This window comes from Cynocephalus volans, chromosome 10 (assembly GCF_027409185.1).
Source record: "Cynocephalus volans isolate mCynVol1 chromosome 10, mCynVol1.pri, whole genome shotgun sequence".
Classification (NCBI taxonomy): Eukaryota; Metazoa; Chordata; class Mammalia; order Dermoptera; family Cynocephalidae; genus Cynocephalus; species Cynocephalus volans.
The window spans coordinates 107,416,328-107,435,915 of record NC_084469.1 but is presented as its reverse complement, the minus strand read 5'-3'; the positions used below and the strand labels follow the sequence as shown (position 1 = coordinate 107,435,915).

The following is a 19,588-nucleotide window of genomic DNA, read 5'->3' as shown; positions in this document are numbered from 1 at the left end:
CTCATTTCTATTCATGTGGGAGAGCAATGACTCATCTGTTAGGCAGAACTCTATGAATATACCTTTGTACCAAACTCTAGGTCTTAGATTGAGTCTCCCAGAAGTAGACTGAACAGGTAGTTTGTTTGAGAAGTTTAATAGATGATCCGAGGAAACTATAGCGGGGAAGTGAGGAAGAGTTGGGGTAGGGAAGGTGGCCAGTGAAGGATGTGTTATCGAGGAAGGTACCACTGTGGGCAACTTAATTGCACTGGGAAAGTCTGGGAGTGAGTGTAGGAACACACCTGTTAGTTGTCCTATCCAGGAAGTGAGAGAGCTGGGGTATTTACTTACCAATGTCCTCCAGTCATTGATTATGGGCTGCTTGAGGGGAGGGAGGTGTTAATTCCTCAGCTCTTCTAGCCTGCTGCACAGCTAAGTAACATGAGGTTTGGTGGCCAGAGAAATCCTCAGGCAAAGAGCTGCTGGTGCTGCAGCTGGTGGTAAGGGCAAGGAGATCTGTGTGGGCTCCAAATACCACACCGTGTGAAAGGCATGGGAAGCCAGATGAGGTTAAACACATCCTTGAGTCACTCCCAGTCTGGGGGCCCAGGTGGGAATGCACGATTTCCCATTCTGTCTCTACCACTTGCAAGCTGGGTGACCTTGGGCAAGTTCCTTAACCTCTCTGTGCTTCAGTTTCCTCACATGCAAAATGGGGATAACGATAATAAACCTGCCTTACAGGCTGTTGTGAGGATCAAATGAGTTCATGTGTGAAAGGTGCATGGAACAGCACCTCTCACACAATCAGTACTTGACAAAAAGGTAATGACCACTATTTCATTATTGGCTCTGGGAGTCTAACTGGGCCTAGAAGGCCCTTCTAGTAAGTTTGCATATTATCCTGTTCAATATTATGGGTCCTCACTAAAGAGTGCCAGGCAAGGGGTAACTCCCTTGCATTGTCCCTGTTGAGGCTGGGGAGAGGGAGTTTGAATGAGAAACCGGAGGGACAGCGACCAATTTGGAAACTCTTGTTATATCCAGAACAGTTGTGGGCGAGGAGGGGAGAGCCTGTTTGGCTTGGGCTCAAGAGAGAGTAGGAGTCGCGCTCTGTGAAGTCAGCAAGTATAGATAACTCATTAGAAGAATTTTGCTAAACAGAGGAGCAAAGAGGCAGTGTAACAGGTGTAATGTAGCACCAGCGGAGGTGAGGCTTTTTTTTTTTTTTTTTTTTTTTTTTATGGGTGATATTAAAACATAGGCATCATTCAGTAGAAGGTAAGATTAACGATGGGGGAGAATCCTCAGAGGGAAATCCCAGAAGTTGGCAGGGCACGGCAGCCAGTATAAAAATGGTAGGATGTGTCTTAGAAGAAGGGAGCTCGGTACCATAATGACTCCCCCTTTACTGATGGGGAGATCGTCTTCCAGAGGCCGGTGGCTGGAAGGTGGTGGAACGCGGGCTGGAACCGGCGACCAGGGAGATTCGGAGCGTCAGCTCCTCTGCGGGCGAAGCGGAGAAACTCCGTGGTCCGGGAAGGGGGAGGGGCTACCAGAAGGGGCGGGGCTTGGTTCTTGGACGGGGCAGGGCCTGCTTGGGAAAAGGCCCCAACCGGTAGGTCTCTCGGAAGCGGACCCGTGATTGCCCACTCCTAGCTAACGTTAAGGCGCGTAGGGCATGGCTAGTGTAGAAAGCTGGCTCCGCCCGGAGAGCCCAAAATCTATGGGCCTGCAGTGTGGGGCCAACGGAAGGCTGAGTAAAGTGAACTCTCGAGGGTCTTGGCTAATGCAAGACTCTGAGGGGCGTGATCTCTTCGTTAAAAAAAAAAAGGGGGGCATGTGAGGACTGCGGTGCGGGCCAATGACAGGCGAGGGGAGGAGAAGTCTGTGCGCGAGGCTGCCATTAGGAAGAGAGAAGCTTACGAGCGGCCCCCATAGCGCGGCTCCCAGTCTGCGCACGCGCAGCAGGCCAGAGTACGGGGCGCTGCTGAGCCAAGTGGGAGGAAGAGGTACGGCCGCGCTCAGGTCACGTGACACGGAGGGTGCTGAATTCTGCTGGAGTCAGCGCCATTTCCTGCGGTGAAGGTAGAAGGGCCCCGGCGTCCAGCCGGGGTCAGAGAAGTGTCCTGACGGGATTTTACCTCGACCCGTGGCTGGGGGTCGGGGGTCGTGCTCGGGCGTTCTCTAAGGAGAAGAGGCGTAGCTTGAGCGGAGAGTCGCGCTGTTAATCTGGGGGGCGTGGCCTCGGCCCTGTGTGTGACGTAGACGTGGGGCGGGTTTACCTCTGGGGCTGAGATTTGGGTCCTGTTGTGAGAGAGGCGCGGCTTCCCGCCGATCCACTGACAGATAGGTAAGTGAGGAGATAACTGTTTTGATGCGACTGTCGCTGCACTCGCCTGTGGTAGCGTAGGTTGGGTGGTGGTGGTGATGACGTAAGGGGCTGAGGCTGGAGTCGCGAGAGGCGTGGTCTGGCCTCTGGAAGGCGTGGTCTTGCCCCGTGCCTATCTGTGTAAGGGGCGTGGCCCATTGGGGTTGTGGGCGTGGCCCGAGATCCGGGCTGGGAGGGTGGTCACGCCTCCTTCCGGGTAAGGTCAGAAGCGCTCAAGGTCCTGGCAGTGCTCTTTTTATCTTAGGTGCAATCTCATGGAGAACCTCGCGGCCACCGGCTCTGCCAGGAACTTCCTCCCCTCCTTCCTGCTCCTGGCCTGCGGGACGCTGGTGGCCGCCCTACTGTGCGCCGCGCACCGCCTGGGGCTCTTCTATCAGCTGATGCACAAGGTGTGAGGGCACGGACGGGAGGCGGAATGGGGGCAGCCAGCGCAGGAGGGACCTCGTGGCTCTCCTTCCAGCTCATCCATTTTACAAGCGTGAAAAGCGAGGCTCGACTAATGGAGAGGGGCTGGTCGGGAGATTCCGTCCAGGGCCCTGTCCTCATTGCCAAGCTGCATATGGGGCCCCGGACTTTGCCACTAGTAAGAGATAATCGGGAAGCTACTGCTGCCCGGGCAATCACACCCGCCAATCTCCTTCCCCAGGAGAGCTCTTTACACAGAGCAGACGGACACCACTAGGATTATGCTTCCCTAAACCCGGTGCGACCAGTGGGCTGAGGACAGGCACCAAAGGGGGTGTTGGTGACAGTTTTGTGACAGTTGCTTTCTGCTGAGCTTAACGCTTTAGAGGGATTTTCTCACGTATCCCTTACCATGTCCCTGAAAGTTGGTGCTGTTGTTTCTGCCTTCATCTTCCACAAGGAGAAACTGAGACTCAGAGAGGTTGTGTGGTAGTTTGCCCTAGGTGACCAGATTGGGAAGAGTGAACCCCACAGGCCTCACTTTGTTTCTCTTATAAATTTACCCTTTCCCCAGGTCCACTCCCCAATCCTTCCTCTCCTACCTAGGACCAGCTTTGACACCCTCCCTCCTCAACCCCCTCTCCCGTTGGGGCAGTAAGGAAGGTGGGGCTGGAAGGCCTCAGCATGGTCTATGTCAGCAGGCCGCTCCCATGCCAGGCACATGGTGATTGGCAGCCTGTCAGCCCGGCCTACTCCTGCTTGGTATTGAGTGGGAGGGAGTCAGGTAGGCTGGGTTCAGCATTGTGACCCTGCGGGGATACCAGAGGGCAGATAGGAGTCACAGCACATGCCTCACTGCCTCACCCTCCTGGCCATACTCCCTTGGGTTATATAAATCCACCTTCTGTCTCCTCTGTCCCTGATTGCCCCACCATCCCTGAAGAAGAAAGTCTGTCAGGGTGGGGTGCTTAAGAGCGTGGATTCTCTCATTGGTGGGAGCTAAAAATTAATATATAAATTCACACACACACACACACACACACACACAAAAAAAAAAAAACCGAGGCGGGGGAGAAGATATAACAACCACAATTACTTGAAGTTGATACGACAAGCAAACAGAATGGCCATTGTTGGGGGGTAGGGAGGAGAGGGAGGAGGGAGGGAGGTTTTGATAAGGGGCAACAATAATCAACCACAATGTATATCGACAAAATAAAAGTTAAAAAAAAAAAAAAAAGAGCGTGGGTTCTCTCAGACTTTAAATCTTACTTCGGCAAGCCTTGATGTCTTTAGCTGTAAGATGGATACAGTGACAAGAAGCTCTGACAAGATAATGTGCCCTGCAATGAGCCTGATGTATGGTATAATCAGTGTCTAACCCATACCAAGGGTCTCCTGACCTCCGACCCTGCTGCTGCATTCTCTACCTTGGGGAAGGGGATTGTCCCTTCTTCACAGGTGCTTTTACCCTTGACAATCTTGCTCTTCCCTCCCCTGGTCCAGGTGGACAAAGCGAGTGTCCGGCACGGTGGGGAGAACGTGGCAGCTGTGCTGAAAGCCCATGGCGTACGGTTCCTCTTCACGCTGGTTGGTGGGCACATTTCCCCGCTGTTGGTGGCCTCTGAGAAACTGGGCATTCGTGTGGTGGACACACGGCACGAGGTCACGGCTGTCTTTGCTGCCGATGCTGTGGCCCGCCTGACTGGTGAGGGTGGTGCAGGGAGGGCTGGGGGCTGGCGGGACTGTGGGATAGGGTGTTGGTGAGAGGCAGGAGTGGGCATGGCCATGATGGAGTCTGTGTTCCAGGGACAGTGGGTGTGGCAGCAGTGACTGCGGGTCCTGGCCTCACCAACACAGTGACTGCAATGAAGAACGCCCAGATAGCCCAGTCTCCAGTCCTGCTTCTGGGTGGGGCTGCTGGCACCCTGCTACAGGTGCCCAGGCCTCGGGGGCTGGCGGGAGCCCCAGGGAGCCTCCAAGGGCTCACATGGTAACTCTGCGCCACCCCTGTCTCTGCCAGAACCGGGGCGCACTCCAAGCCATTGATCAGATATCTCTGTTCCGGCCGATCTGCAAGTTCTGTGCATCTGTGCGGAGGGTGCGGGACATTGTGCCCACCCTGAGGGCTGCAATGGCTGCCGCCCAATCGGGCACCCCAGGTAGGTAGGGGGCAGGGGGTGGTACTGGGCAGTGGTCAGGCCCTGGGGCTCAGGGGCTGGGGGAGATGCTGCAGGCTCGGCATCCTCCCTGCCCCCGTAGGTCCGGTGTTTGTGGAGCTGCCCATTGATGTGCTATACCCCTACTTCATGGTCCAGAAGGAGATGGTGCCAGCCAAGTCACCTAAGGGCCTCATCGGTCGAGTGGTCTCCTGGTGAATAGCCTTACTCCCATCCTCGTCCGTCCCCTGCCCCCTCCCCTAGCCTCTTGCCACTACCTATTGTCCTTTGGCTCATTCACATGGACTGACTGAGAGGAGTCAGTGTGGGAAGAGCATTCGAGGTAGTGGGAACAGCACATGCAAAGGTCCTGAGGCAGGAGGGAACTTGGTGGGTTGGGAAAGCAAGGTGGCCCAGGTAGCAGCTGTAGGTGAGCAGAGAGGAGATGGGCAGTGACTGAGCTCAGAGCTACCAGCAAGGGTCACTGGGAGGATTTGGGATTTTGTTTGTTTGGAGTTTTGTTTTTAATTGGAAGTGGATTGAGGAGCATTAAGCAGAGGGGTAGGTTTTCATCCCATTCCCCCTGGCTCCTATTTGAGAATGGACTGTGGGGTCAGGGTGGAAGCTGGGAAGCCAGGAAGGAAGTATGGTGGTCAGTGGGTAAGAGACGGTGTGGTTGTGGGTCAGGTGTTGGTGCCTAGACCTTCATTAGGCCAGGATAAGGGGGTCAGGGGGTCCCTGAAGGCTGTGACTCTGGGACCACTGGCTTTGAGCAGGAAGTAGCCAGGAGCTTGGAGAGACTGGGGCAGGGGGCTGGTCTGGGACAAACTTAAAAGTCTTCCTGGAAGAGCTGAAGATCTGTGGGGGGTCTTTTTTCAGTTGATAGAGGAGGTTCCAGGTAGGGGGCACAGCCAGAGCAGGAGTTTGCAGAAGGGGTCAATTTTGGGTCACGACTTAGGTGGGCCTGGCTGAAATGGGCCACAGGACAGAGGTTTGATTCTTCTGCTTCTCTTCCCCCCCCGCCACCCCTACCTCCCCCTCTCCCCCTTCCATTCCGCCTCCTATTCTTCCCCTTCCCCTCTGTCCATTCCTTTTGCCTATCCTTGTCCCTCCCTTTCCAAATATTTAGCAAGCACCAGCCAGGGGCCAGGCACCAGGACAGGCATGGGGCCACATTGATGGACAAGACAGTCAGGTCCTGGCTCTCTGGGCATGTGAGAAGTGCCTGGCTCCAGCCATAGCAATTTTGTTCTGTGGCTGCGACCTTATTCTTAATGTTCTTTACCCCTGGCCTCCTGGTCACGCCCCTCCCCTTATGTCTCTGTCTGTCTCTCTCTGGGTCTCTCTCTCGGGCTGCCCCTGGTAAGACTGGCTATTCCCTTGCCTTTTTTTTAAATGTTGGGGTTTCCCACGCTTCCATCCTTGGTCTCTTCTCCTGCTCTGCAATCTTGACCCCTTCTTATCAGGGAAAACTGAGCTCCAGCTGCTTCTTGCCAATGCCCACATGTCTCTCTTTGGCTGGGTTGAGTGTTCCTTGAGGGCAGCTACTGGCAGAATTTATCCTTGTGGCTTCATACAGGGAAAGTTGGGGCCCTAGGGCCCAGTGAGTAAGGAGACAGAGAAGGCGTCCAGAGTGGGAGAGGGCGATGTTAGTAACTCCCACAATGGAGCATTCTGCAGAGTGCCTTACAACCTAAATGGATAGATTGTTGAACCTTGGGAAGGGAGGATCCTCTTACATTTTATAAAGAAAGAAACTCAGAAAGGTGAAGTCACTTGCCCAAAGAGGCAAAGCCTGGAAGTAGCAGAGCTGGGACTCAGGCCCATGCCTGTCTGACCCACAGCCACGGCCCCTTTCTCTCCCCTTGCAGGTACTTGGAGAATCACCTGGCCAACCTCTTTGCGGGGGCCTGGGAACCTCAGCCCGAGGGGCCCCTGCCCCTGGACATCCCCCAGGCATCCCCCCAGCAGGTGAATCGCTGCTCTTCCCCAGCTGGGCCCCCGTCAGGCAGGGCCCTGCAGACACTCTCTCTGAGTTAGGATCAGGGCCTTGATCTTGGGGGCTGACGGTCATGCAGGGACAGCCCTTTGAGCTCTACCTCTTGCCCCAGGTTCAACGCTGTGTGGAGATCCTGAGCAGGGCCAGGAGGCCCCTGATGGTGTTGGGGAGTCAGGCCCTGCTGCCCCCAACCCCTCCTGACAGGCTGCGGTGAGGAGCCCCAGCCCTGCCGTTGCTATCACATTCTTGGGCCCTGGTCCTCTGCTGTCCCGTAGGGAGGGGGCAGGCCCTTGGCTGTACTGATCTTTGCTTTGCCTGGACCCTCAGAGCTGCGGTGGAGACCCTGGGTGTCCCCTGCTTCCTGGGAGGGATGGCGCGGGGCCTGCTGGGCCGGAACCACCCCCTCCACATCCGGCAGAACCGCAGCAGCGCCCTGAAGAAGGCAGATGTCGTCATCCTGGCAGGTGGGGCTCAGCCTACACCCCTCCCTCCAGACACCCCCTCCCCATATCACCCTGCCCCTCCACCTCAGCTACTCACTGCCCTCCTCCCCCTACTCACTGTCTTAACTCTGGCTCCACCCCTTCCCCTTTCAAGGGTTTTGAACAACCCTGAATCTGAAAGTCAAGTTCATGCTTGCCAAGCTGCAGTTGTGTGTGCCGACCCAGCTTCATGCAAAGGAAGGTGAACACCTAGTGGGCACCTACTGTGTTCTATACACATCTTCACACAGAGTGCTTTGAATCCTGCCAGATGTGCAATAGGTGTATCAGCTACTGTAGTGTAAGAGCCATCCCCAAACTCAGTGGATTAACATGCATGTTTGATTTCCCAAGACCCCCCTGCAGGGTAGGTGGTAGTTCTGGTGCCAGCTGGGCTTGTTGGTGAGTCTGCAGTCAGGTAGGCAGGTAGGCAACTGCTGATCCAAGCTGGGCTCATCAGCAGTCATGCATGGCTCAATGATTGGGAAATATTCTGAGAAATGTGTCGTCTGGCAATTTTGTCATGAGAACAGCCTGGAGTGTACTTACACAAACCTGGATGGCAAAGCCTACTCCACACCTAGGTTGTATGGTACAGCTATCCTAATCTTATGGGACCACCATTATATGTGTGGTCTGTCATTGACCAAATGTCTGTGTGTGGAGTGTGACTATATTTGGGGGTTGCTGGCTCTATAGGTGGTCTGAGATGGCCTCAGCTGGGATAACTGAGTTCACCAGCCCATGTTCCTTCCCTCTGGCAGGTTAGCCTGGGCTGGCACACCTGGTGGATGATGAGAAACGTGGGGCTGGGGGAGCACAGTTATTTGAGAGACAGAGTGGAAGCTGTGAGGCTTCTGGAAGCCTGGTTTCAGGACAGTATGCCATCACTTCTGCCACATTCTGTTGGCCAAAGCACATCCCAGGGCCAGTCTCAATTCAAGGGGTGGGGAGCAGCAGAGTCATTGCAGATGGCAGGGGCACAGGGAGAGGTGAAGAACAGGGGCCCCCTTGCATTCACTCTGCCACAGTGGGTCAGGTACAGTAGTGGGTGTCCCCCAGGACACTGCCCTCTGTCCACTGAGACCCTGTCCCCCACCCCAGGAGTCGTATGTGACTTCCGGCTATCCTATGGCCGTGTCCTCAGCCACAGCAGCAAGATCATCACCGTCAATCGTAACTGGAAAGAGATGTTGCTCAACTCAGACATCTTCTGGAAGCCCCAGGAGGCAGTGCAGGGTGAGCCCCCCAAAGCCCCTTACACGTACGTGCTCCTCCCAGTCCCTCTCCTCCTGGCCTCTGCTGCACCTGGCTTGAACTGGGTGCTGGTGATCGAGGCCTGGACCCTGCCCCAGGGGGCACCTGGTCAGCCAGAGACATGTATTTGGCTCTCAGACTGATGGGTGCTTCTTTCGGAACAAATGTCGGTGTGGGCAAAGAGGGAGGATTGGAAAGGTGGTTATTTTCCTGGCAGACTCTCACATGCTGCCCGGTGCCTGCCCTGCTTGGTCCTTGAGCCTCTCTCTTGTCCTGCCATAGTCCCCTCACCCCAATTCCAGTCTCCTTTCCGTGCCTTACTTTGCCCATCATTCTAAGGATGCTGACTCCCCCCTGTGGCGTTGGTGACAGGGCACTCCTGTGTTAAGCAGAGTGACACTGTTGCATTTGTGTTTGGGGAGGTCCATCCTGGCAGCTGGTGGGCAGTAGGCTGGAAGCGGGCCAGGCGGAGGCTGGGGGGACTGTTAAAAAGGACCAGGACAGGAATGAGTAGGCCTGGAGTGGGGATGGATGGGGCAAGAGGCTCCACTTCTAAGTTTCATTTGACCATTTCTGAAATGGAGATGGTGACAAGTTTGTCCCTGGGCCATTTGGTCATTCACTCCACCAATGCTTGCCTTGAGCTTCTGCATGCCAGGTTTGAGAGGAATGCCTGGTGGGTGGCGCTGCTTTTATCCACATGTTTCAGAGGCAGTACCAACAGGCCATGGTGATCTGGGGTGGGCGCAGGAGTGAGGTGATGAAGCTGGCTTGGGTTTGTAACCTGCTCGGTGCTCCCTAAACCTTGTTTCTCAAGCCTTTCCCTCCCTCACCCGGGTTGCCCTCCCCTGGTTCTGGCAAGCTCTGGGGTATGTTAAACTTGTTTTGCTCTGGGAGCGCCCCTGCCTGCTTCCAAGCCTCCTGCTGGGATGCTGCTGGTGGTTTCCTGCTGACTTTGGGTGTCTGTGGTGCTGGAAGGGCAGGAGGAAGCCACCTCCCCGCAGCTGCGACCTCTTCCGTCTCCAGGAGATGTGGGCTCCTTTGTGCTGAAGCTGGTGGAAGGCCTTCAGGGCCAGACGTGGGCCCCAGACTGGGTAGAGGAGCTGCAGGAAGCCGACCGGCAGAAGGAGCAGACCTTTCGGTAGGGGCTGGGGGGGAGTGGGCACGGGAGGGAGAATCCCCGCAAGCTCTGTTGCAAACCCTGCTGACCTTGACTGCCCTGTTGCAGGGAGAAAGCAGCAATGCCCGTAGCCCAGCACCTGAACCCAGTGCAGGTGCTGCAGCTGGTGGAGGAAACTCTGCCAGACAACTCCATTCTGGTGGTGGATGGCGGGGACTTTGTGGGCACTGCCGCCCACCTGGTACAGCCCCGTGGCCCCCTGTGCTGGCTTGATCCTGGTAAGGAAGGGCCCATGCCTGGGGCAGCTTCCACCATCTGGACCCCTACCCACCCACCTGCTCTTGGTCTTCCTAGGGGCCTTTGGGACTCTGGGAGTTGGTGCAGGATTTGCCCTTGGGGCCAAGTTGTGCCATCCGGATGCTGAGGTAAGGCACTGGAGGCGGGAGACTTGCTGCTTTCTGGGCCATAAGCCATACTGACTGTCTGGGGTCTCCCCCTCCTCCTAGGTCTGGTGCCTGTTTGGGGATGGAGCCTTTGGCTATAGCCTCATTGAGTTTGATACGTTCGTCAGACACAAGGTGACCAGGGGGAGCTTAGAGCCTGGGGTTCTGGGAGAAGTCATCAGGGCTGGGCTGAGGTGGGGAGGGGGCCTCCTCTGTCTGCCAAGGCCCTGTCCCTTTCTCTGTGCTCTGTCTAGCCAAACCTTGAGGCTGATGGTGGTGGCCTGGCTGCGTCTTCCTGCAGATCCCGGTGATGGCTTTGGTAGGCAACGATGCAGGCTGGACCCAGATTTCTCGGGAGCAGGTGCCCTGTCTGGGCAGCAATGTGGCCTGTGGACTGGCCTACACAGGTGAGGGGTCTTGGCAAGGTGGGGAGGATGGGAGCTGTTGAAGCCCAGCTGGGCTTGTGTTCCTGTCCTGGGCTGGCTGCATGGTAGTCCGGGTCCCTGTCACCATCTGACTTGATCTCCTCTTTTAGATTATCACAAGGCAGCCATGGGTCTGGGGGCCCAGGGCTTGCTGCTGTCACGGGATAATGAGGATCAGGTGGTCAAGGTACTGCGTGATGCCCAGCAGCAGTGCCGAGATGGCCACCCGGTTGTGGTCAATATCCTCATTGGGAGGACAGACTTCCGTGACGGCTCCATTGCTGTATAGGGCCTTGAGGGTCAGTACACTTGGCTCCCTTCCTGCCCCTGGACTGTGCAGAGCCAGTTTGGAGTCTCATCCTTGCCTTCCCTGGGCCTATCCCATGAGGCCCAGTGACTCCACCACTCTCCATGAGGAGGGGACGGAGGCGTCAAAGCTCAGAGAGCGCTCTTGGGACTCCTCCACGGGCCTAGCTGTGTCCTTTCTCCCCACCTCTCTCATAGACTGAATAAACCACGTCTGGCTCATGTGCACCCAAGTACTCAGTCCCAGAATCTGTGCATATTGATTTATTGTCCACAAAGATGGAGGTGATGGAAAGTGGAGACGGGAGGGGACCCTATTCTCCCACTGGAACTCTGGGGCCCACTGAGGCACCATGACTGGGTGGGATTTCAGGGTGCCTGGGCATTTCAAATTTTTCCCCCCTGTGGTCCCTGAAAGAGCCCCACACGCCTGCTGCAGACATGTCCATGCACACTGTTCCTCACACACAGACACACACATGCACGGAGGCAATAAATATGTTCCGTACCAAAGTGCCCCCAGCCTGATGCTTCAGGTGGGGCCCCTCCAAGAGGGAGGGGTTAAGTGCTCAATTGTTTTAGGGGTGAGAAAGGGGAAATTGGGGAGGGGAAGAGCCAGACTCTGTTACCCCCGTTTGCTGGTTGGAGGCCAGTCATGGGGTCTTCCTTGGAAAAGAGGGTGGGGAAACAAGCTGTTTTTCTGTAAGCCCCAGGCTGCCCCTATCCAGCTGGAGCCCAGGATAGGGGCTGCCCCCTCTCCCCAAAACAGCACCTCATGATAGTCCTTGGGTCCTCCAAGGGAGGGAGAAACAGTGCAGCGCTCAAAGCTAATACTGATTTGGTTGGCAGCAGCAAGAGGACTGAGTAGGGGGTCTCAGCACCCCCCCCCTCCGGGTGATGCTCACTATAACTGGTTTCCCCAGCCAAGGGGAGACGAGGGATGCCAGCCTAGCAAGCGGGAGAACTGCCTTTTGGCCACAATAGGAGAAGTCCTTGGTGCTCAAGAAACATAACCACACAGCTGGTCCCCAAAATCCCCCGTCCCCGGCCTTTGCAACCAGTGCCCAAATACTGGGCGCTGGAAACTGGGAATGATTCTCAGTAACGGGTGGCTAGTCTCTTGGCAACTCCCTAGCAACCAGGAGCTCGGGTTGAGCAACAGGTCTGGTCCTCCTCGGTCGTTAGGGCCTCGCCTTAGCAACCGGGAGCCCGTCCGCGGTGGCACCCGCGGCTCAGAGGCACACGTTGATCTGCTTGGAGAGCTCCCTCTCCAGGTCCAGGATGAGGGCGTCAAAGTCTTTCAGATTCAGGTGCGGATTGAAGGGCGCATCAAAGTCGTCCTCGAAGTGGGCGGCGCCCCTCGGCTCGCCCGCCTCGTCGTCCTCGCTGTCACTGCCCGTCACGTGGTCGTAGTCCGGGCCGGACAGGAATTCCCGCCCGCAGGGCAGAAAGTCCCGCCCGCACACGCTCCAGTCGCCAGCGTAGCGGTTGCTCGGGGGGCTCTCAGGGCCACCCCTGCCGCGGGGCCGAGTCACCACTTCGGGGCCTGCCAGCGGCAAGCGCAGAACCGGCTGTCGTCTGGGCAGCATGCACGGGGCCACGCCCGAAGCCTCCTGGAGCCGCTGCGGATCTGAGCGGGGAGAGGCAGGGCTTGTGATGACATCACGCACAGTGGCGGCAGCCAGACTTCTGATTGGCTGTTTAGGTACCCAGGCCCCTGATTGGCCTGTGGAAAGGGCAGGCCTTCGACCGCAGCAGGATTTTATTGGCAGAGCTAGAACTGGTTGCTTAGGTAACCGGCCCTCTGATTGGCTGTAAAAGGCAGGGCCTCTAACCGCATCAAAGATGGATTGGTCGGATCTGAACTGGTTGCCGAAGCAACCAAGTACGCCTACCCTGAAGAGGGCGTGACCTACCCCAAGTCTCTTTGATTGGCCGCAGGCGGCCGGGCCTGGATTGGCAGCGCCGGACGGGGGCGGGCTCACCTGGCCAAGACTGCAGCAGGTAGTGCAGCACCTCGATGTGGCGCTTGAAGTCCACTGCGCTGGAGAGACCTGGGCCGGAGCCGCGGGCGCGAGGCCGGGCGGGCGCCTGGCGGGACGGAAGCAGGACGGGTCCGAAACACACGGCCAGGTTCTGCGGGGTCATGCGGTTGTGGGCGTGGAAAGAGGAGACGAGGCGCAGGTGGTCCAAGAGGAGCGTCAGCGTGGCCTGGGGAGAGGGTTCGGAGGACATGAGGCGGGCAAAATCGAACCCCTGCGTACCTGCGGGCGACTGAGGCAACTCAGTGTGGAAACAGGTTCAAGGTCTCATAGCTGGAAAGTGTCTGAGTTAAGACTTAACAATTCGATATTAGTATTATGATCCCATTTTGCTGGAGTGGAGACTGAGGCCAAGGGCACCTTAGCTTTGGAATGGCAGAGCTTGGACTCGAACCTAATTCTTTGTGTGTTAGGCGGAGCTGGTATGAACGCCACTCTACAGATGAAGGCACAGAGAGGGACTTGTCCGGGATCTCACAGCCAGGAATCTCCCTTGTGGTAGGTTGACAGACCTGTGTTCAGAGTTTGCGTTTTCCACACATCCTGGCTGTGCGGCCTTGGGCCACTCATTCAACTGCTCTTAGCCTTGGTTTCCAAATCTATGAAATGGGATACTAATAGCACCTACTTTGTGGGGATGTGATGCCACAAGCCGATGCCCATCGCAGGCCTAAGACTGGGTGAAGCACTCTCTTGGTATCAGCCCATTCCATGTCCAGCCCACTCCCACCAGGCCCAACTCACCCTTTCCACATCTGGCAAACAACTGAGGAGCCCTCGGGTGCCATCAGGGCTGGGGGGGGGCCTGCTTGGGGGACTTTGGGCCATGGCCTCCAGCACCACCTGATAGAGGGGCTGGGTGATGAGCGGTGTGGGCAACTCTCGAAGATAATCCTTGAGGATGCCTGTGGACACAGGGACCCCTCTGTTCAGGGCACTCTTGGCTTCTGAGGCCAGAGGGGTCAGTTGGGACTGGGACGGGGAGGAAAAGGTGGAAGACAGGTGCAGGAGCGTGAAAACAAGGTCAGACCCTTGTTGCGAGAGGCCAGGGGGAGAGGTGAGGTCACAGAGGGGCCGCATGGCCATCCCTGAGTTGAAGGGTGAATGAGGGGGTGAGCAGGCAGGGGATGGGGGCATGCTGACCAGTGATAACATTGATATCAGGGTACAGGTCCTCGGAGAGGCAGACAGCTGCACTGTCACGCTCAAAGGCATCCCGAAGCTCTTTCTTCACTGCTGCTGAGCCGCATAGACGGTATAGCCCCACTACCTGGGGGTTGCAACAAAGAGAAGATGTCTTCTTGCTGGGACCACAAACTGATCAGAGTCCAGTGGAGTGGGGGCTGGAGGCCTGGGCCAGGGTGGGAGTGGACACTGAGCTGTGAGATTGGTGACTGACTGTAGCCCTGCTGGCTGCCTCTGCTCCTCTGACACCTGTCACCTGACTTGCTGCCTGGCTGTGTGGACAACCTGGCCTCATAAATTCTCTGCTTGGATCACTCCTCCTAGCCCACCTTCTCTGACTCCTCCTCAGCTCACGTGTCACGTCCTCCACCAGGAAGCCTTCCCTGACTACCCCAACCAAGTCAGGTCCTGCTTTAAGCTTTCCCAGGGTTCTCCCCTTTCTAACTGTTGTCCGAGCTGCAGCTTTACACTTGGGAGTTATTAGAGTCATGTCTTTTCCCCCATCTGACTCTGAGCTCCAGGAAGGCTGGGATCTTGTTAAATGCCCAGATAACCCATGGGTTCAGGATTGAGTGCTGTGGTCTGGGAGAGCCTCCTGCCCCTGTCTAGGCTGGGATTGGAGTTAAGAGTGGCTCAGACTGGGGGGAGGGGTCTGGCGTCCATACACCTTGTGTCTTGGGGAGTGTCTGAGGTCTGGGGACCGGCGGGGGCTCACCCGCAGCCCTCGGCGCTCGATCTGCGCAACACACTTCTGGATGATGAGGGGCACCTGGCCTGGGGACTGTTCCCGCTCCACCAGCAGCGGCAAGGGTAGCCCGAAGACGCGGGGCTCAGCTGTGGCTGGGGCTTCCTTCTGCTCCGACAGGGTCAGCTTGGCATACAGCAGGCCCTGGGGCTCGAGGCGCACGGCCAGCTGCTGGGCCTGGCACCCTGAGGACACAAGGGGCCTGAGTCGGGTCTGCCCCACTTGTACCTATATCTTGGTCCCACCCACTGCAAACCGCACCCCGTACTGGAGCCCCGCCCCCGGGCGCTGTGGGGGAGGGGCTCTGAGCCAGGCCTTGTGCCCTGCCCCTCCTCCCCAGTAGCCATGTGTCCTACCTCGGAAGACTGTGGGCAGCAGCACGGTGCCCTGGGCACAGGGACGGTGCCGTCTCACTCCAGGGTCCCAGGCTAGCACTAGGGCGCGCAGTAGCCGGGCAGCCTCGAGCTCCAGGTGGAAGGTGTGGTCCAGCCGCAGGAAGTCCGGCCCCCCCCGCAGTGGCCCTGTTCGGGCCCGGGCCACCCCATCCACTTGCAGCAAGCAGCAGAGGTCTCTCGGGGTGGCCCCCGGCGCTGGCCGCAGCTCCCCGAGCCCGTACAGGTGCAGGCTGAGGCGACCCCAGAGAGCGGCGGGGGGCGCCCGGGCTGCCGCGCCCACCTCGTAGGGCCGGAAGGCGGTGGGCGACGGGGGTCCTGCTGGGCGCTCGGGCGAGTCGCCGTCACTGAGGTAACCGGCCCTCGGGTTCCGCGTGCTCCCGGTCCCTGCCGCCCGCCCGGGGGCCCCCACGCTGCTGTCCAGGTGGTAGCGGCTGATGACGGAGCCTGCCGGGGCGGCCCTCTCGCGCTCCCGACCAGCCCGGGGACCTCGCAGGCTGAGGCGGCGCCGCAGCTCCGGCAGCTTCTTCATCTTCATGGACAGGCGCCTGGCGGGGCCCGGGGACTTGGTGCGGGAGGCTTTGGTCGGGGGGCTGGCTGGGGCTGTACCTGTGGGGAGAGCAGACCTCAGGGGCCAGGAACCTGGGCTTGGGGCAGGGGAGTCAGGTTTGTGCCCACCCGGGGTGGGGAGGGGTGTGAGGTTTGTGCTCACCTTGGGGGACTGGGCCCTCTGGCTCAGCTGAGCCTGGTTGTGTCCCTGGGGACTCAGGTGCTGGGGGTCTGGGGTCTTCCTCAGGGATGGGGTTGTACCAGATCTCGCCGGCAGGCTCTCCACTGCCGGGTGCCCCGGGACCCAAAGCAGCCTCCTCAGGTGGCTTGGTACCGCCCAGCACCCATCGGCGGCTGCTGGGCTCCAGGCTTTGCAGGTAGGCCCCCCGTGCAGGGCTCCGCGATGCCTCCGGGCTGGGGAGCTCCTCCGCTCCAGCTTGAGACCCTTCGGGGGCCTGGGGTTCTGGCTCTGGAAGAGTGGGCTCTGGGTGCTGGGCTGGGCGGCCTGGTAGACAGCAAGGGGACTGAGACCCAGCCCCCCACCGTCCCCAGAGCAGCCTCAGCCCAGCGATCTTCTCCCAACAGGAGCTGGAACTGCGGTCTGCTAGGCACTGGCCCTCACTCCATACAATTGGTTTGTATAGACAGAATGCCATGTCCAGCCCTGGCCAGGCCCCTGATAAGTCACTGCTCCAAGGGGTCTGTTGTTTTGTTTGGAATGGGCGACCCTAGGCTAGCAGTCTTTTCAGTTACCAGCTTAGAGCCCACCCCCTTGCAGTCCCTGGCATTCCAAAGGGGTCTCAGGCCCTCCAAGTTGGGCTTCCTGGGGCTCTCAGGGCCTGCGTTCCAGTCTCCACTTCCCCACTGCTCTCACGAATCCTGGTGTGGAGTCCTGAGCCTGTCCCTTTTCAGTGGGTGGCCTTGGGCAAGTCACTTCCTTTCTCTGAGCCTCAGTGTCCTCTTGTGAAATGGGGAGATGCAATGCCCATCTCCAGCGAGGCTTCAGAGAGCATTCCTAGGCATCGTGTCATGGTCAAGCACACAGTGACACTGGCTTACTTGCTCTGGAGACAGGAGCTGGTTTCTCTCTTCCCTGCAGCATGTCACCTCTAGACCTCTGTCCATCCCCACGTCCCCTTTTCCAAACTCAGCCTCCACTCTGGGGTGGGCCGTTCCTCAGTACAGGCAAGATCCCTCACCCCTCCATGGTCAATGCCTTGGGGCCTCCCCTTTCCTCCCTCCTCTCCTCTCTGACATCCTGGGCTGTTTCCTGTGTGTGTTTTTGTGTGGGCCCTGGGAACCTTGGGAATCTTTGGGAAGGAGTGGGGGGCTGGGTGGTGGGGGTGGAGTGGGGAGCGGTGGGACGGGAGAGGTCAGGTTCATGGAATAGTCTGGCTTCCCTCCTTTAACTCCTTCCTTCCTGGGATCCCCCATTCCACGAAGCTCCCGTTTCTCTAAGCTGGCTGACTCCCTTCCTCTTGTCACCTCCGATTTCCACCTCCCAGGACCTTGTCTCTGGGGTCTCTATTAATAGTACAATCCAAAGAGCTGTTTAAGTCACTTCACTGGCCCTGAGCAAATTACCCAACTGCTTCGTGCCTCAGTTTCCCCATCTGTATAAAGGGGAAAGTTAGCCAGGCGCAGCTGCAGTTACTGCTTAATAAGCGAGAGGGGAACAGGGGTGGCTATTGAGTGATGCGCGGTCTCTCTCTTTTGCAGGAATACCCTCCTCTCCATCCTGCGCCTCCAGGGCTCCCGATGCCCCCTGCCCGGCCTGACCGGGGGCCCCAGCGTCCCAGCCTCCCAGTCCCCCGTCCCCTCCGCCCTCCAGGCGCTCCGTCGCGGCCCCATTTCCTGTCAGGGGCGAGGCCCCCTCCCGGGCCTCCCAAGGAGCCCGCAGCGCTGGCGTCCCGGGCCAGCCTCACATAACGGTCCGCGCCCCGCTCCCTCCCAGCCCCCTCCTTCCAGGACCCCTGCCCGCCTCCGGTTCCAGGCGTCCGGGCCGGCAGGGGGCTCCACGGGGCTCTCCCTGTCCCCCCCAGCCGTCCCTCCTCGGGGCCCCGGGACCCCCTCCCGGGCCGGGCGGGGCTCGGAGCCCCCACGTCCCCCACCGCCCCCCACCCCCCGCTCACCGCGCTCCTTCGCGTCCGACTTTTTCCGGGGAAGTTTCTCCCGGCCCCGCAGGCGGGAGAAGGTTTTCCTGAGCAGCGGCTCGGCCATGCTGGGGCCCGGGCCGGGCCGAGTGCGCGCCCCGGGCTCAGGCCGCGCCGCCCCCCGCCCCGCCCGGGCCTCCCCGCCCGCCCCCTGCCCCGCGCCAGCAGGAAGCGCATTCCGGGAATGCTTGGCCCAAAGTTTTTTTTTTTTTTTTTTTTTTTTCCCTTCCCGCGGCCCGAGCGGGCGATGCTGGGAGATGTAGTCGCCCGGGGCCGGGAGGGGAGGGGATGGGGGCTGTGGCGCAGGGCCGAGCCCTCGTCTCCCCTCTTACCTACCCTTCCCTAGGTGATGACAGCCGACAATTCCTCTTGGCTCTACTTCCAAAATGCATCCTGAGTGTATTCCTTCTGCCTCTTACTCAGCTGCTTCAACCTGGGGCAAGACGGAGTCTCGTTCATTTCAGTGACCGCCCCCCTCCCCCCACATCCCCCAACCTCTTCCCTGGTCTCCCCGATGCCACTCCTGCCCCTCCCTCCCCCAATTCTCCCTCCTCCCCAACTGCAGTTACGACTGCTGTTTAACAAACCATCCCACAGTTTAGTGGCGGGCAAAAGCCCTTTTATCATGCGCACAGGAGTCTGGACAGGGCAGAGCTGACATGGTATCTGCTCAGCTGAGGAGACTCCAAGGTTAGGGGTGACTCAGAAATGGGTGGCCCAGAACCATCTGGAGGCAGCTTCACTCACAGGTCTTGCAATCGATGCCAGTTCTGTGCTGGGACCTCTGCTGGGGTTGGGGACTAGGGCCCCAAGTCAGGCCTCTCCATGTGCTCTGGGTTTCCTACCAGTATGGCAGCCTTGGGGTAGTTGAACTTCTCAGAGGCCACTCAGGGCTCCAAAAGTGAACAACGCAGAACTGCATTATCTTTCCTGACCCAGCCTCAGGTGTCCCAATGTGTCATTTCGGCACCAGATTCAAGAGGGGACATAGACCCCCACCTCTCTCGATAGAGGCATGTCAAGGTGACCTTGTACAAGGGAATGTGGATGGGAGATAATGTTGTGGCCATGTTAAAAAATATAACCTGCCTCATTCCTACGTTCCATTCTCCATATAGCATCCAGAGTGGACGCAAAACTGGAATCAGATTATGGTATAATCCTGCTGAGCAGTCTCCCCATGACTGCTCACCCCACCTAGGATAAAATCAGATTCCTGCCATGGCCTAGCAGGACTTCTGGCCTCATCTCTTTTGCTGAGCTATCTGCTCACCATGTCTCCTTTCTGGTTCTCCTTCACATCAAACTGTTCCTGTCCCAATCCCTTTGCACACATGGTTCCTTCTGTCTGGGAAGCCCTGGTTCTTCTGAGGCTACTTTTCTCTCATCCTTTAAGTCCAATGGCATCTCCTCTGAAGGTCTTTGCTGTTCACTACTGCTGTCCAGTCATTATTGCATCATTCTGTTTCCTTTCTTCTAACACTTGCCACAACTTGAATTTAACAGTTCCAGTGGATTGTTCTGGTTATCTGCCTCCTCACTCAGACTGGGG

The 19,588-nt window shown here is 58.1% G+C and overlaps 2 protein-coding genes across 6 annotated transcripts; one reads left to right on the top strand and one right to left on the bottom strand.

The window, feature by feature from the left end:
- The first annotated feature begins 2,035 nt into the window (after window positions 1–2,035).
- Window positions 2,036–11,456, top strand: ILVBL (ilvB acetolactate synthase like). 4 transcript variants are annotated; one of them, XM_063109741.1, is made up of 16 exons: window positions 2,036–2,335; window positions 2,619–2,763; window positions 4,286–4,373; window positions 4,589–4,716; window positions 4,803–4,941; window positions 5,042–5,153; window positions 6,810–6,909; window positions 7,050–7,147; window positions 7,265–7,401; window positions 8,524–8,658; window positions 9,703–9,817; window positions 9,905–10,074; window positions 10,151–10,221; window positions 10,303–10,374; window positions 10,541–10,646; window positions 10,775–11,456. In XM_063109741.1, exons 2-16 carry the CDS (start codon window positions 2,629–2,631, stop codon window positions 10,951–10,953), a joined length of 1,785 nt encoding a protein of 594 aa, XP_062965811.1. In that variant the 5' UTR covers window positions 2,036–2,335; window positions 2,619–2,628; the 3' UTR covers window positions 10,954–11,456. The 4 variants fall into 4 exon arrangements, with proteins under 4 accessions (XP_062965811.1, XP_062965810.1, XP_062965808.1 ...); XM_063109740.1 differs by having other exon boundaries at window positions 4,286–4,487; window positions 4,595–4,716; XM_063109738.1 differs by having other exon boundaries at window positions 4,286–4,487.
- SYDE1 (synapse defective Rho GTPase homolog 1) lies at window positions 11,257–18,103 on the bottom strand. 2 transcript variants are annotated; one of them, XM_063109737.1, is made up of 8 exons: window positions 18,005–18,103; window positions 16,047–16,197; window positions 15,299–15,943; window positions 14,913–15,127; window positions 14,156–14,282; window positions 13,757–13,917; window positions 12,956–13,181; window positions 11,257–12,600 (listed from the first exon to the last, which is right to left on the bottom strand). In XM_063109737.1, the coding sequence occupies exons 1-8, from the start codon at window positions 18,101–18,103 to the stop codon at window positions 12,203–12,205; spliced, it is 2,022 nt and encodes a 673-aa protein (XP_062965807.1). In that variant the 3' UTR covers window positions 11,257–12,202. The 2 variants fall into 2 exon arrangements, with proteins under 2 accessions (XP_062965807.1, XP_062965806.1); XM_063109736.1 differs by having other exon boundaries at window positions 16,047–16,388; window positions 18,016–18,103.
- Window positions 18,104–19,588: the final 1,485 nt, after the last annotated feature.

Bases quoted from the DNA above. Each gene is read 5' to 3' on its own strand.
- ILVBL (XM_063109738.1), top strand. From the start codon at position 2,629: ATGGAGAACCTCGCGGCCACCGGCTCTGCCAGGAACTTCCTCCCCTCC. The intron at 2,764-4,285 runs GTGTGAGGGCAC...CCCCTGGTCCAG, and splicing joins TCTATCAGCTGATGCACAAG to GTGGACAAAGCGAGTGTCCG. The intron at 6,910-7,049 runs GTGAATCGCTGC...CTCTTGCCCCAG, and splicing joins CCCAGGCATCCCCCCAGCAG to GTTCAACGCTGTGTGGAGAT.
- SYDE1 (XM_063109736.1), bottom strand. From the start codon at position 18,103: ATGGCCGAGCCGCTGCTCAGGAAAACCTTCTCCCGCCTGCGGGGCCGG. The intron at 16,389-18,015 runs GTGAGCGGGGGG...GCTGTCTACCAG, and splicing joins GTCGGACGCGAAGGAGCGCG to GCCGCCCAGCCCAGCACCCA. The intron at 13,918-14,155 runs GTCAGCATGCCC...CTGTGTCCACAG, and splicing joins TGATATCAATGTTATCACTG to GCATCCTCAAGGATTATCTT.